The 16,954-nt window shown below is 41.4% G+C and overlaps 1 protein-coding gene across 1 annotated transcript in view; it reads right to left on the bottom strand.

Moving 5' to 3' along the window:
* Nucleotides 1-16,954, bottom strand: part of LOC120986476 (transient receptor potential cation channel subfamily M member 7-like) — a 147,944-nt gene that overhangs the window by 128,808 nt on the left and 2,182 nt on the right. The window contains exon 6 of the mRNA XM_040415080.1: nucleotides 14,875-14,947. Coding sequence (XP_040271014.1) covers nucleotides 14,875-14,947 — 73 coding nt within the window. The remainder of the gene's footprint in view (nucleotides 1-14,874; nucleotides 14,948-16,954) is intronic.

The following is a 16,954-nucleotide window of genomic DNA, read 5'->3' as shown; positions in this document are numbered from 1 at the left end:
AAATGCTGCTAAATCTGGCTGGCCAGGGGGCAGAAGACATGGAGACTACATCTCACAGCCACATGAGCCCTGTGGGGGCTCAACTAGAGGAGGAGGAGGAGGACATTCGAGCACAAGCAATGTTTAGAGAAATGGGTGATTTTTCTACACAGGTGACAGGAGAGGAGGAGCAGGCGGAGCCGCACCAGTCAGAGGAGCTACAGGGCGATGAGGAAGACAAGGCATAGGACCCAGTCACACTGTGGCTGTATGCAGTGGAGATAGAGGCAGGGAGTCCCTCTGAGTCACTTGCGCAAATGGCCTGAAGCATGCTCACTTGCTTGCGTAGTGACAGCCGAATTGTCACCATTCGGCAAAGGGATGACTACTGGTTCTCCACCATGTTAGACCCTCGCTACTGGTCGAAAATGGGGGCCTTTTTTTACACCTGCTGAGAGGCAGGACAAACTGAACTATTATCGAGACATCCTATGTAGTCAGTCGGCTGCTGCCTATGTGCCCCGCCGCCCATCCTCACGCAGGTCTGACCAGGGGGGCCCTCTGCCCTCACATTCCACTGCCATGGCTGCTGGGGGAGGGTGGGGGGGCCCCAGCTCCATCAGCAGCAACTTAAGTCTAAAGTCACTGATGAGCAGTTTTCTTCACCCCTGCCTACTGAAGAAACTACTTACCACCAGCAGCAGCTAGACATAGAGCAGAACCTGTGGCATACTTGGAGTGCACCCTACCACCCCACATCGACTACTGGGCAGCCAAACTTAATTTGTGGCCGCAACTGGCCGAGTTTGGCCTGGACAAGCTTTCCTGCCCGGCCAGCAGTGTGGCATCAGAGGGGGTATTTAGTGTGACGGGGGCCATAGTTTCTCAAGGAGAACTCACCTCTCTAGCCAAAATGTGGAGAAACTGACCTTTGTGAAGAAGAATCATGTGTGGATAGCCAGGATTTTCAAACACCAGTGCCTAATGCATAAGACTAGATCATCCATGGTGCCACACCAACACTTTGACAAAAGAGACCTGTTTCTTCTGGTTACCTTCAGCTACTCTTCTGATGCTGCCACCTGCCTGATGCCACACCTGCTGCCAGGTGCTCCTACTGCCAGCCACCATCTTCAGCTGGTACTGGTATTGTCGTCGTCCCCCATCTCCCCACTCTGTCACTGGGCCACTCTGTGGTCTCCTCATGCTGCCGCCACCTCACCACACTGTGGTCTTCTCATGCTGCTACCTCAACACTATGTCACTGGGCCACTCTGTGGTCTCTTCATGCTGCTGCCACTTCACCACTCTGGTCTCCTCATGCTGCTGTCACTCCACAACTCTGTGGTCTCCTCATGCTGCTGCCACCTCAACACTATGTCACTGGGCCACTCTGTGGTCTACTCATGCTGCTGCCACCTTACCACTCTGTCATTGGGCCACTCTGTGGACTTTTTCATGCTGTTCTTCCACCCTCCCCACTCCATGACTGAGCCAATATTTTGCCTTTTTGGCCTGGTTGACATCATTTATTTGACCCTTCTTCTGATCTGTCAGAAGGAAGGAAAAATTAGACGCACAACGGATCCTGTCTATGTAGCACCTGTGAGGCCTGTATGACATGGTCGCTATTTTGCATCAGAATTGGCTTATGATTTGGTAGCCAAAAGCAGGAGTGCGTACAAAACACAGAAAACATGCAAATATTCCATTCACGTGTCATCTCTGTTTTGGATCCACTCCTGTTTTTTGGCTTTAGCAATACTGATGGATTACTGACCAAATGCTGACCGAGTGAAGGCGGATGCTCAATAGACAGGATCTGTCTTTTGGGGGTTATTGTTCTGATGGCTCAGAGGAAGGGCAAAATAATCGGTGACGTCAACACAAACTTACTGCTGACACCCTCTCCAGTCGGGGAGTCGGGGGGCTCTACTTGTATAAGCGTTTAATAGAACAGGTTCTGTAGACATCTATATGGCGGCATGTGAGCGTCTGACGCTAGGCTCCGCCCCCCCTGCCTGCTCATTTGCTGCTGCCGCTTGCCATAAGGTGTTTGATGGAGGACGCCGCACTTGCCGATGACTGCCGATGACTGAGGTCTGCTGAGCACGCCGATATTGGGGGTGGTGAGATCCCTTGAGTGGAGGAGCGGAGGGTCTTAGTATTGTCACCACTCAGTGTTTATGGGAGCCGGTGCGTGGTCGGTGTCGGGGGTCCGGTGTGTGGAGAAGGCAGAGGCAGAGGCTGAATCCAGAGCCTGAAGTGTGAAGTTGTTTCCTCTGTGCAGTCCAGCGTGTGAGCAGGAGCAATGACTGCTGACTGCTGAAGGTGCATCGCTAGTGTGATGTGCTTAGAGAAGAAGATGGTGTTTGTGGGATAGAGGGGACACGTCTCACAGTACAGAGGTCGTGTTACTGCCGTGTTACTGCCGTAGAGGAGTTGGAGAGTGGAAATTGGAGGCAGTTGGACATTCTGTACTATATGATATATTTGAGAGGATTGAACATTCCTTGTTGAAAGAAAGTGAGAGAAGAGGGAAAAGGAGGAAAATTAGGAAAAGGGGGTGACGATATATTGATGGCGGTGGAGCGTTTTTTTTTACAGGTGGATTGAGATATAATCACTTGTATAATACGGTCCTGGCCCCAGGGCCGGGCTGACACAGAGGCTGGGGAGGCTCCAGCCTCAGGGCGCAGGCAGGGCCGGCTGCCTTAGGGCGCACCCTGCACAGAGAAAGGGGTGGGCGGAAAAACAAACCTTTTTTTTTAATCACTTACTTGCCAGCATCGCAGCGCTGCCGGGCGCCCTCCCCAGCCAGTGTTCACTCTAAGCTGTGCTTGTGTTAAGCCACAGATAGGAGCAGGAGGCTGCTGATTGGCCAGTATCAGCTAGCTGCCCTGCCATTGGTCCATCCTTTCACACCCCCTTCTCTCTGGAACTGAACACAGCAGGAGGTTGTGAAGACAGGAAGCCTGCGTTCTCACAGTGGATCATGTGACCATGAAGGAGCATGTGACCAGTGACGTCACAGACCTGCTTCTAACAAATCCATTCTAGCATCTACACAGCATGTATGGCAGGACTCTGCTGAGCAAAGACCATGTGCCCAGGTGAGGTGACCACAGAAGTGCCCTGGCATCTGTCTGCTGCTGGAGGCTCAATGTGGAGCTTTATGAATGTAAAAACTAATACCCAAGAGGCTAAACAAAACCCTGCTTGTCTGCTTCTGACCCTAATCTTAACACATAACGTTAATTTGATTGCAATTTACTCTAACACCTAAAGGGATTTTTTTTAAAGCCTGCTGTTTCTCTAGATGACCTTATGTTGATAGTAGTGTTAATAGAGTCTCAAAGGTCTGTAAAAATAGGGTAACTGCTTTTATAGACCCTTGAGACTCTATTAACACTACTATAAACATAAGGTCACCTAGAGAAAGAGCAAGTTTTTAAAATTATTTTTTTCCTTTAGGTGTTAAAACATAACTTATTTGATTGCTTGAACACCTAAAGGAAAACAAATAAAAAACCTGCTGTTTCTCAAGATGACCTTATGTTGATAGCACTGGTAATAGAGTCTGAAAGGTCTATAGAAGCAGTTACCCTATTTTTACAGACCTTTGAGGCTCTATTAACACTACTGTCAACATAAGGTCATCTAGAGACACAGCAGGTTTTTAAAAAGATTTTTCCTTTAGGTGTTACAGCAATCAAATGAAAGTTATGTTTTAACACCTAAAGGAAAAACATAATTAAATAAACATGCTGTTTCTCTAAATGACCTGATGTTGATAGTATTGTTAATAGAGTCTCAAAGGTTTGTAAAAATAGTGTACCTGCTTCTATAGACCTTTGAGACTCTATTACCACTACTTTTAGCATAAGATCATCTGGAGAAACATCAGGTTTTTGAAATTATTTATTTTTCTCTAGGTGTTAGAGCAATCAAATGGAGGGGTCAAATGTGACATGGGTGAGGATGGGGTTACATGATGGGCCGGAGACAGTGTCTGTAGTCTGTCTGTGCCATGGACGGGGAGAAATATGACATGGGGGGCTGATGGCTGACATGAGGGTCTGATCTGAGGCATTGGGGCTGTTCCTGTGAGCTGAGGTCTAATTAACATTGGGGGTCTGATGGCTGGTCTGACCTGAGGTGGAATGAAAAATATTGTTTCCTATTATCCTCCTCTAAAACCTAGGTGCGTCTTATGGGACGAACCTACATTTTGGCGCACTTCCCCCCCGCACTTGGGCAGCTCAGCCTCTGTTGGTGGTGGACCTTGTCCCAGCCCTGCCTGGCCCTGACCATAATTCCCCTCTGGAATCTCTTTTGCTGGACTAATCTCTCCAAACTCCTTCCCAACTCTCTGGATTAACCATGGATTAACTTTTTCTATTCTAACCCCCTTCCTGCACTTTTTTCGTTGCCTCAAGTATTGCGGATGTGGTTTCCCCTCTCTCCCTCCTCGACTAAATATAGTCAGATCAAGAAAATGTTTCTGGATACGTCTTATTTAATTACCTGCTGATAGCAGGAACTGTATTAATCATTCGCTAACTGGACTTTTTTTCTTTTGTTTACTAATACTTTTTTGTTTCAAATAATACTTATTTTTCTTTTTGGAACTAAGCCGTAGTATACGGGTTTGGTTTATTGGACTATTTGTTGGACTATTTGTTGATAATATATTAACACTGATAATCTATTAACATTTTTCAAACAGTGTTTTGTTTTTTTTAGTTTTGTTTTCTCATCTGGCTCAATGTTGGTGATAAGAGAATTTGCAATTTTGAGATAACTGCTGGGTAATAGTTGAAACAGTTGTGAGAAGGGAAAGAGTAAGGAAGGGGAAGGGAAGGAGAGGAGGGAAAGAAGAAAGCAGGAGAAAAGAAAAAGAAAAGCACAAAAAACAAAAGATGCCCCCAAAGAAAAAGGAGGAACAGCGCGGCCCTACTGGTGCTAGTAGTAGGAGATCAGTAACAGGGTTAGAGACTGGGCAAAAACAGCATAGTCTAAATAAATGCTTGACTCCCAATTCCCCAGTCTCTACTCCTTTACAGAAAGAAAAAATTATATATACAGAGACACATACCCTGACACAGGAGAATGGGACTGTGGGTACTACAGGGGAACCAGGAACCCCTGAACTAGCCGCAGAGATGGATGTAAAAATGATGAAGGATATATTTCACACCGTCTCTAGGACGGAAAACATAATGGAGAGTATAGTGACACAGATTGGGGCAGTGCAAACTGATGTTAGTGTAATACGAGGTGAGCTGGAGAAAATAAGACAGCGATTACATGAGATGGAAAAAAGGATTCCGTCTCTGGAGCACTCGGTTGAGAAATTAGAGAAGGAGGTTGCATTTTTAAAAGAGATAAATATTAAGATGGAACAAAAATTAATAAATCAAGAAGATAGATCGAGAAGAACAAATATAAGATGTGTAGGGATTCCAGAACGGGAAGAAGGGAATAATTGTATAGAATTAATGGAGCGATGGATAAAGGAGGGTATCCTTTCTCCCCTGTTCGCTATTGAAAGAGCACATAGGGTTCCCGTGAAAAAGAGGGTCCCAGGGGATTACCCTAGACACATGCTGGTGAAATGTTTACTCTCTAAGGATCGAGATGTAATACTGTCTGATGCTAGAACCTCTGAAAAATATCAGATACATGGGGTAAAGATAAGACTTTTTCCAGATTACTCGGCAGATACTAATGCACGCAAGAAGGAGTTTATAACTGTAAAAAAGAGATTAAGGGAAGCAGGTTTGAAGTATAGCTTACTCTTTCCTGCAAAGCTAAGGGTGGAATATAAAGGAAAGGTCAAATTTTTTTCAGACACTAATAAAGGAAATGAATGGGCAGATAGGATGGGTATTTGAGGGGGTAGGGGTAGGGGGGGTTAAGGAGCCATTATGCTGAGTAATGGAGCTGTCTCGACTGCTGATTAGCAGAGGGGGAGCTACTCAGAAGGGGGGGGAGGTATTCTGGAGAAGAGAGGGAGAGGTTTGTTTTTGTTTTTCTCTTTTGGTGTTTGTGTTTTTCTCCCCCCTCTGCTAGATGATTAAGATTCTCTCGTTAAATGTGAGAGGTTTGCGAGAGAGGATAAAGAGATATGCTATCTTTGAGTGGATGAAGAGGTTCTTGCCAGCCATCGTTTGCCTCCAAGAAACACACTTAGTTAAAGATTCCTTAAGGTGGTTGGAGAAGAGATGGACAGTGGAAGGGTACCACTCGGTATACACTACCTATTCTAGAGGGGTTTCAATTTTGGTACATGATAAGATTAAATTTGAGTGTGTTGCATGTGAGGCGGACGACTATGGTAGGTGCCTCTTCTTACAATGTAATGTAGAAGGGGTTAAAATGGTAATCGCAAATATATATATCCCTCCACCCTACAGGCCAGATGTGTTGTACGAGTTGCATAGATTTATGTTGAATAGACAGGAATGTATAATGATTGGGATAGGAGAGTACAATGCTGTAATGGATCCACTCAGGGGTAGAATGTCTAGCAGAGGGGGAAGAATACAAAATGTAGATTTGTTTAAACTGGCCTTGGAGTTTAACTGGACTGATGTCTGGCGCTACCTGAACCCGGAAGAAACCATGTATTCTTGTTACTCTAAATCACATCAAATGTGGTCAAGAATAGATATGGTTTTGGGAAATAAAAACTTAATGACCCAAAATAGGATTAAGATAAAGTATTTGCCTATGGCTCTATCTGATCATAGTGCCGTGGTAATGGAGTTGGACTTGAACAGGAAGCAAAATTTGCCAATGTTTAAGTTTAATCCTCACTGGTTATCGTTTATCCCGGACAAAGAAAGTATATTGCTGGAGTAAAAAAAAATATTTTTGGAAAATAATGACTCTGCTAATAGATTGATAGTTTGGGATACTGCCAAGGCATATTTAAGAGGATCTCTGTTTAAAAAGGTGAACTATTGGAAAAAAAATTACTAAAGAAAAAGGGAAATTATTGGAAAAGAATTTAGAAGAAGCAAGATCAGTATGTATAATGAACCCCACTGGAAATAATAAGAAGAAATAGGAGGAGGAACATGAAAAGTTTAAAACATAATATATGGATAAAACTAGGAAGGAATTGTTCTTCCAAGGGTTCCAGCTAGCCTCAGAGGGAGAAAAGGTTGGGAAAATCTTAGCAGGTATAGTGAAAAATCAGAGAGGGAAATCATGGATAGGGGCGATTAGAGATAATAGGAATGAAATAGTTAGTACACCTGAAGGAATCAAAAAGGTTTTCGTGGACTATTTTGAAGAACTTTATAAGTCTAGGGTACAATATACAAAAAAAGATCTGGACCATTATCTAGATCAGATTGTCCTGACTGAGATATCTAAAGCCCAAAAGGAATACCTGGAAAAAGAAATATCTATTTTAGAAATAGAAGAGATTTTGGGTATGGTGAAACCAGCAAAGTCACCAGGGTGTGATGGACTTTCTTTCGAAATACAGTACAGACCAAAAGTTTGGACACACCTTCTCATTCAAAGAGTTTTCTTTATTTTCAGGACTATGAAGGCATCAAAACTATGAATTAACACATGTGGAATTATATACATAACAAACAAGTGTGAAACAACTGAAAATATGTCATATTCTAGGTTCTTAAAAGTAGCCACCTTTTGCTTTGATTACTGCTTTGCACACTCTTGGCATTCTCTTTATGAGCTTCAAGAGGTAGTCCCCTGAAATGGTCTTCCAACAGTCTTGAAGGAGTTCCCAGAGATGCTTAGCACTTGTTGGTCCTTTTGCCTTCACTCTGCGGTCCAGCTCACCCCAAACCATCTCGATTGGGTTCAGGTCCGGTGACTGTGGAGGCCAGGTCATCTGGCGCAGCACCCCATCATTCTTCTTCATGGTCAAATAGCCCTTACTTTCAAAGTTTTCCCAATTTTTCGACTGACTGACTGACCTTCATTTCTTAAAGTAATGATGGCCACTCGTTTTTCTTTACTTAGCTGCTTTTTTCTTGCCATAATACAAATTCTAACAATCTATTCAGTAGGACTATCAGCTGTGTATCCACCTGACTTCTCCTCAACGCCACTGATGGTCCCAACCCCATTTATAAGGCAAGAAATCCCACTTATTAAACCTGACAGGGCACACCTGTGAAGTGAAAACCATTTCAGGGGACTACCTCTTGAAGCTCATCAAGAGAATGCCAAGAGTGTGCAAAGCAGTAATCAAAGCAAAAGGTGGCTACTTTGAAGAACCTAGAATATGACATATTTTCAGTTGTTTCACACTTGTTTGTTATGTATATAATTCCACATGTGTTAATTCATAGTTTTGATGCCTTCAGTGTGAATCTACAATTTTCATAGTCATGAAAATAAAGAAAACTCTTTGAATGAGAAGGTGTGTCCAAACTTTTGGTCTGTACTGTATATAAGACCTTCGCGCAGGTGTTAATACCAGAATTAAGAGCGACACTGTGTGAGGCCCAAAAAATAGGTGTTCAATGAAAGAAGCAATTATCACATTGATTCCAAAAAAGGGTAAAGAACAATTAGATCCCGATTCATACAGACCAATATCCCTGTTAAATACGGATGTTAAAATTCTGGCAAAGGTTTTGGCAGGTAGGCTTTCTAAGGTGATTAAAGGTATAATTCATGAAGATCAGACAGGTTTTATACCTGGAAGAACAATATATTCAAATATAAGAACTCTGTACCTTAACATCGAAGCTAATAAAACAGAAATTGGTGAGAAAGCCATACTTTCATTGGATGCCCAAAAGGCATTTGATTGTATCAAGTGGGAGTATTTATGGGCAGTTCTAAAAAGGGTTGGTATTGGGGAGGGATTTATAAGATGGATTCAACTTATATATTCCAATCCAAGGTCTAGGGTGATGGTGGATGGGAGCTTGTCCCTGCCTTTTGCCCTTTATAGGGGCACCAGGCAGGGATGCCCTCTCTCCCCATTATTATTTTCAATTGCAATAGAACCTTTGGCATGTATGATAAGAAATTATAGGGAGTGTAAAGGTTTTCAATATGGGGAAGGAAATGAAAAATTATTAATGTACGCCGATGATATTTTATTATTTATGCATAACACTGGGGATGAGTTTAATAGAGTAATAGATATAATAGATAACTTTTTTTATTTCTGGTTTAAATATTAATTGGGGGAAATCCCATATGATGTTATTAGGGAAGGGGCTACCACAGAATCGTTCAAGGGTGCATGTGCTTGAGCAACACGAGAGTTTTAAATATTTAGGTATACAGATTTCTAGAAATATAGAAGAATATGAAAAGTTAAATGTACTCCCTTTAATAAAAGAACTCAGAACTAAAATACATATCTGGAAAAAATTACCGTTGTCAATTCAGGGTCGGGTGAATTTAATAAAAAATGATCTTTCTCACAAAAATATTGTATGTTCTACAAAATGCCCCAATGAGGTTGCCGAATAAAATTTTCAGGTTATTAGATAGTTTAATGGGGGATTTTATTTGGAAAGGTGACATTCCTAGGTTAAGGAGAGAAGTTCTTCAGCTCCCAGTAAGAGAGGGTGGATTAGCAGTTCCTAATTGTTTTTTTTATTATTTACTAACACAATATAGTCAGATAAAAGGAAGTTTAAATGGTATAGTCGGGAGGGAGGAATTAATGAAATTGGGGTGGAGTGGGGACATGAATCACTTAGAGGTGTTGGAGTCAGGAACACTGGGGAAAAATATTATAGGAAATAGAATACTGAATTTAATGGAATACATATGGGTGGAAGTTAAAAATATATTGGATATTAAAGGGTATTTGCAGTATACACCCATCTGGAAAAATATTAATTTAAAGTGCAAAGGATTAGGCCTTATATAGACTGGGATAAAAAGGGTGTAAAATATTTAGGTCAAGTATTTGAGGAAGATAAACTGAAGGATTTTGGCACCTTGGTAATCAAATAGAATAGATAAATTTACTAATGGAGGAGAAAAAAGAGGAACAACGGCAAAAAGATATGGGATTTTGATGGATGCAAAAAAAGAACGGATTACAATACTTGCCAGAGGAAAATGGGAAAAAGAGCTCCAGTCTTTTACGGAAGAAAAATGGAATGATGCCCTTAGAAGCTATATTAACCCCTTAAGGACGCAGGGTGTACCAGTACGCCCTATTTCCCGAGTCCTTAAGGACTCAGGGCGTACCGGTACGTCCTAACTTTAAATCGTTATTCCGGCGCTGCGGGGGTTAATCGGAACGGGATGCCGGCTGAAATCATTCAGCCGGCATCCTGTCACAACGCCAGGGGGGGTCATGTGACCCCCCCGTATCGGCGATCGCCGCAAACCGCAGGTCAATTCAGACCTGCGGTTTGCTGCGATTTCTGCAGTTTCTGATCAGAAACTTTAGTGTCCCTAAAATGAAGATTTTGCACCCCTGCATGATTTTTTGCCGGTGGGTGGTGCAGGGGGGGGAGTTGGGGGCTGTGGGGGCGGTGCGGGAGGCGGGCGGTGCGGCAGGCGGGATCGCGATCCCCCGCCCGCCTCCTCTTGAAAATTCGTTGGTGTACAGTGGGTATACCAGGGTGCCAGCACATTGATGACACCCTGGTATAAACGGCTGACATCTGTGCAGATGTCAGCCGTTTAACCCTTTCCATACCGCGGTCCGTACGGACCGCTGTATGGAAAAAGTTAACAGTAAGAGGGAGCTCCCTCCCTCTCCCATCGGGGGGCTGCAGTGCCTTTGCAGCCCCCCAATGGAGAGGGAGAGAGCCCCCAGACAGCCCCCCGACAGCCCCGTCCTTACCCTTCCCCGTCTGCGAAGTTCTGACCAGTACTGAGCAGACGGGGAAGGTTCCCATGGCAACAGGACGCCGTCTCAGGCATCCTGCTGTCCATGGTGCTGAACAGATCTGTGCTAAAGGTAGAGATCTGTTCAGACAAAGTGTAAGTAAAATACAGTACAGTACACTATATATTGTACTGTACTGTATTATACAAACATCAGACCCATTGGATCTTCAAGAACCAAGTGGGTCTGGGTCAAAAAAAAAGTGAAAAAAAGTGAAAAAAAAGTAAAAATCAAAAAACACATTTATCACTGATTAAAAATGAAAAAAATAAAATTCCCTACACATGTTTGGTATCGCCGCATCCGTAACGACCTGATCTATAAAACGGTCATGTTACTTTCCCCGCACGGTGAACGCCATAAAAATAAAAAAATAAAAACTTTTAGGACTTCCCAAAACAGGTAATAAAAGTGATCAAAAAAGTCGCATGTACGCCAAAATAGTACCAATCAAACCGTCATCTCATCCCGCAAAAATCATACCCTACCCAAGATAATCGCCCAAAAACTGAAAAAACTATGGCTCTTAGACTATGGAAACACTAAAACATGATTTTTTTTGTTTCAAAAATGAAATCATTGTGTAAAACTTAAATAAATAAAAAAAAAGTATACATATTAGGTATTGCCGCGTTCGTATCGACCGGCTCTATAAAAATATCACATGACCTAACCCCTCAGGTGACCACCGTAAAAAATAAAAATAAAAACGGTGTAAAAAAAGCAATTTTTTGTCATCTTACGTCACAAAAAGTGTAATAGCAAGCGATCAAAAAGTCATATGCACCCCAAAATAGTGCCAATCAAACCGACATATCATCCCGCAAAAAATGAGACCCTACTTAAGATAATCGCCCAAAAACTGAAAAAACTATGGCTCTTAGACTATGGAGACACTAAAACATTTTTTTTGTTTTAAAAATGAAATCATTGTGTAAAACTTACATAAATAAAAAAAATTGTATACATATTAGGTATCGCCGCGTCCGTGACAACCTGCTCTATAAAATTACCACATGATCTAACCTGTCAGATGAATGTTGTAAATAACAAAAAAAAAAACGTGCCAAAAAATCTATTTTTCTTGTTACCTTGCCGCACAAAAAAGTGTAATATAGAGCAACCAAAAATCATATGTACCCTAAACTAGTACCAACAAAACTGCCACCCTATCCCGTAGTTTCTAAAATGGGGTCACTTTTTTGGAGTTTCTACTCTAGGGGTGCATCAGGGGGGCTTCAAATGGGACATGGTGTAAACAAAAACAGTCCAGCAAAATCTGCCTTCCAAAAACCGTATGGCATTCCTTTCCTTCTGCGCCCTGCCGTGTGCCCGTACAGCGGTTTACGACCACATATGGGGTGTTTCTGTAAACTACAGAATCAGTGCCATAAATAATGAGTTTTGTTTGGCTGTTAACCCTTGCTTTGTAACTGGAAAAAAAATATTAAAATGGAAAATCTGCCAAAAAAGTGAAATTTTGAAATTGTATCTCTATTTTCCATTAAATCTTGTGCAACACCTAAAGGGTTAACAAAGTTTGTAAAATCAGTTTTGAATACCTTGAGGGGTGTAGTTTCTTAGATGGGGTCACTTTTATGGAGTTTCTACTCTAGGGGTGCTTCGGGGGGCTTCAAATGGGACATGGTGTCAAAAAAAAACAGTCCAGCAAAACCTGCCTTCCAAAAACCATATGGCATTCCTTTCCTTCTGCACCCTGCCGTGTGCCCGTACAGTGGTTTACGACCACATATGGGGTGTTTCTGTAAACTACAGAATCAGGGCCATAAATAATGAGTTTTGTTTGGCTGTTAACCCTTGCTTTGTAACTGGAAAAAAAATATTAAAATGGAAAATCTGCCAAAAAAGTGAAATTTTGAAATTGTATCTCTATTTTCCATTAAATCTTGTGCAACACCTAAAGGGTTAACAAAGTTTGTAAAATCAGTTTTGAATACCTTAAGGGGTGTAGTTTCTTAGATGGGGTCACTTTCATGGAGTTTCTACTCTAGGGGTGCATCAAGGGGGCTTCAAATGGGACATGGTGTCAAAAAACCAGTCCAGCAAAATCTGGCTTCCAAAAACCATACGGCGCACCTTTCCCTCTACGCCCTACTGTGTGCCCGTACAGTAGTTTACGGCCACATATAGGGTGTTTCTGTAAACGGCAGAGTCAGGGCAATAAAGATACAGTCTTGTTTGGCTGTTAACCCTTGCTTTGTTAGTGGAAAAAATGGGTTAAAATGGAAAATTAGGCAAAAAAATGAAATTCTCAAATTTCATCCCCATTTGCCAATAACTCTTGTGCAACACCTAAAGGGTTAACGAAGTTTGTAAAATCAGTTTTGAATACCTTGAGGGGTGTAGTTTATAGAATGGGGTCATTTTTGTGCGGTTTCTATTATGTAAGCCTTGCAAAGTGACTTCAGACCTGTAGTGGTCCCTAAAAATGTCAGAAAAATTTCAAGATTTTCTTCTAAACTTCTAAGCCTTGTAACATCCCCAAAAAATAAAATATCATTCCCAAAATGCTACAAACATGAAGTAGACATATGGGGAATGTAAAGTCATCACAATTTTTGGGGGTATTACTATGTATTACAGAAGTAGAGAAACTGAAACTTTGAAATTTGCTAATTTTTCAAAATATTTGGTAAATATGGTATTTTTTTTATGCAAAAAAATTTACTTTTTTGACCCAATTTTAGCAGTGTCATGAAGTACAATATGTGACGAAAAAACTATCTCAGAACGGCCTGGATAAGTCAAAGCGTTTTAAAGTTATCAGCACTTAAAGTGACACTGGTCAGATTTGCAAAAAATGGCCAAGTCCTTAAGGTGAAATAGGGCTGAGTCCTTAAGGGGTTAAGGTGTCGGAAAGGGCCTCACACAAAATCTCCCAGTTTTTTATAGTTCATAGGTTACATCGATCTCCTTGGGCGTTAAAGAAAATGGGGGTTAGAACTTCGGATAAGTGCCCAAAATGTAAGGGTGAGAAGGCGGATCTTATACATTGTTTTTGGAGATGTCCTAAACTTTTTAGGTATTGGAAAGAGATTGTAGAGATTACATAAGTGTTTCTGGGTGTTCAAGTTTTTGAAGACCCTGCAGTTTGTATTCTAGGGGCTACAGAACATCTTAAACTAAACAAAGAGATGCGACTGGTTTTAAGTAAAGTACTATTTCAGGCTAGACTTCTCATACTTCGGAAATGGGTAAATAAAGATCCCCCCACAGTGGGACAGTGGCAAGAAGCAGTTGTTAACTGGATTAAACTGGAACGGGTGTCCGAGAGATATAGTGATAGAACTGAAAAGACCGACAAAATATGGAAAAAATGGTTGAACTAGGGCCGAGGTGTTTGAGTTTTTTTTTTTTTTTTTCTCCTCTCTCTCTCTCTTTCTCTAATGGGTGTGGGGGGGGGGGTATTTGGGGTAAAATGTTAGTACATTGTTGATTATTGTAATATGGACATTTGGATAGTCTGATTTTGTATATGTCTTCTATATAACAGATAATAAAAAATTTAAAAATTTAAAAAAAGACATCTATATGGAATCAGCTAACGACGGTGTAAAAGGAGTGTGCTTCTTCTTGACGATAACATCGACCTGTAAGGCTGAGTTCACACTTGAGTTATTTGGTCAGTTTTGGCCCCATAACTGCCCAAATAAGTGAAGTGTGCAGTGATTCTAAGAGCAATGCCTGTCATCTGCATGTCATACTGACTCACAGTATTGTTTCACTACCACAGCAGACTCCCTATGTGTGTTACTGCAAGGCACAGTGTTCTACACCACTATAAAGTCTCTTTGCAGCCAGGAAATAGCAGTTTTTTAACGTGATTCGCCACAAATAAATTCGGATCAAATCTTTTCTGAAAATTCGGCGAACCGATCCAATATAATTTTTTAGAAATTCGCTCATCTCTAGTTAGGAACATGGTATACAATTTATGCAAATAATTAGGTTATAGAGAAAATATTGGCATATAAAGCCTGACGACAGCACTGTAAATGAGGTAAAATACTGACCTTTTAACAGTGATGTAAGGATTGCAACATCAATATCTTGTTGTTCTTCTGGTCCAGCATGGAATACAGTTATCTGCAGCAGACAATCAGAAACATGTTTACCATATGTTAAAATGTTTAAGAAGTTATAAGAGCTTCCCAGTAGTTGATTATACAGGTATTGCACCTATCCAAAAACATAACTAAGGAAGCTGATAATTAGTCAGTAATTCTTCAAAAAGATAGGCCAGGTCACTGGTAGATGACAAATGCAGTGTATAACCTTCACAAGGAGCCTATGCTGGGAGGTAAAGTCATTTTTCCTTTACAGATCCGTCCAAGTGGGGGGAAGGGGGGTTTTTCAAAGCGCTGACCATGTAGTCACCTGCTTGAGGACTGCTTTGATTGACAGCCGCCCTTCAGGCACTCATGATGCTGCCAAACACCGCACAAACGCTACGTTTTGGATGCTGCAAAAAGCTGTCGGGAAACTTTAAGTGTTGCCAGATGAAACAACCCCAGTGCATCATTCCCAAGAAAAAAAATAAGAACAAGTAAGAAAAATATTATTTCTGGAGAAGGAAAGCAAAAACAGAAATTGTTTATGTCCATCCGGTTAAGCTCCATTCTTCACCTCTACGGGGCCTAGTGCCTTCAAAGTAGTTGATGCTTTGAAAAAAAGCTACACTATGATGGCAAAATAAGTTACAAAGTTAAACAGCTTCAGGCCAGACAAATACTTGTCAGGTGGGGTCCTTCAAAAAAAGAGATATATCTGTAGCCAGATTATCCAGGTATTCTGTTGTACCTGCTGAGATGGGTCAAATCTTCAACATTCTATGGGTCACTCCAATGAGTGGCCTACACTCAGCCAACCTTTGGTGTTACAGGGGCTTATAATGTCTCCAAAGCTCAAAGGAAATTGAACCTTTTTAAGCTCCAGCTGTGATATTGGCAGTGATACCATCTCCCAACAGATAAGTTGGTTGGCCAAGTCTGTAGTCTTGATTACACCAAGTAAATTTGCTCTCTGGAACAGGCTGGATACTCCTTCCAGGTACAATCTTGGGTTAGAGTATGAGCCAGGTAGACTCTTTGGGTCAGAGCTGGATAAAATGATGGGGACCTTATCTAATTTGAAAAGTAGATCTCTACAGCAGTCATTCTGGAAAAATATAACTCCTTCAGATGTGAAACATCTCATATGATGTTCCTATACTGAAACAAGATGCTTTAATCACTAATAAGGCCATTTAGGAAGGCTGTGCAGACCACAACCTCTCAATCCTGAAGAGGCCCATCTCTGCCTAATGTGGGAAGCTAAACACAGTTGAGCTGGCTGCTGGCCTGGATAGGAGACCCATGCCTGCACTCAGCTGGTGCTGTTCTGGAGAAAGTCTTGCAGTTCATAGTGAGGTGACCAGATTCATAGTGACCAGGACTAAGGGACTGTTTTCCCTTAGTCCTAACAGCAGCACAAGATTCCCACCCTAAGTACATTACTTCTTTATAATAAACACTAGGTGAGAGAGGCTAGATGTTCTTACATAGGCTCAGCGTGCTTTACTTAATTAGTAATTAATTTGATTAATTAAAAATTCACTCTATCCTATTTGTACATAGCGGCGGAAATGCCCCATTATTGTGCTGCTGTTAGGACTAGGTTAAAACAGATTAACTTTAGAAATCTATGCTTAAACATTCCATTTAACTGCCCCTACAGCAACACCACAGGGGAAATACTTCTAGATTGAGAGATGCTCTTTTGTAGCTGTTCTCAACTTTGATGGACTTCTCTCTATAAATTCATGATTCCGTATTAAGATATTTAAAAATGGAATTTCCTAACTGGACAATGCATTTAAGAGGAGCATAAAGAAATCATAATTTTTTATGTACCGGTATGTCATACATATTTTTCTGGAATTTGCATTCACAAACCTATGCTTTTAATACATATGGAAACTCTTTTCAGTTTAAAATCCTAGGCCATTTGTGGATTTTTTTTTGTGTAGTTTCTACTATATGCTCTATCCTTTTATGAAGTAATCATCACCAATAATAGTCATAATACAGTATGTAACCATCGCAAATACTGAAT

Source organism: Bufo bufo, chromosome 1, assembly GCF_905171765.1.
Source record: "Bufo bufo chromosome 1, aBufBuf1.1, whole genome shotgun sequence".
Taxonomy (NCBI): Eukaryota; Metazoa; Chordata; class Amphibia; order Anura; family Bufonidae; genus Bufo; species Bufo bufo.
This window is presented reverse-complemented; position numbering and strand designations above follow the sequence as displayed.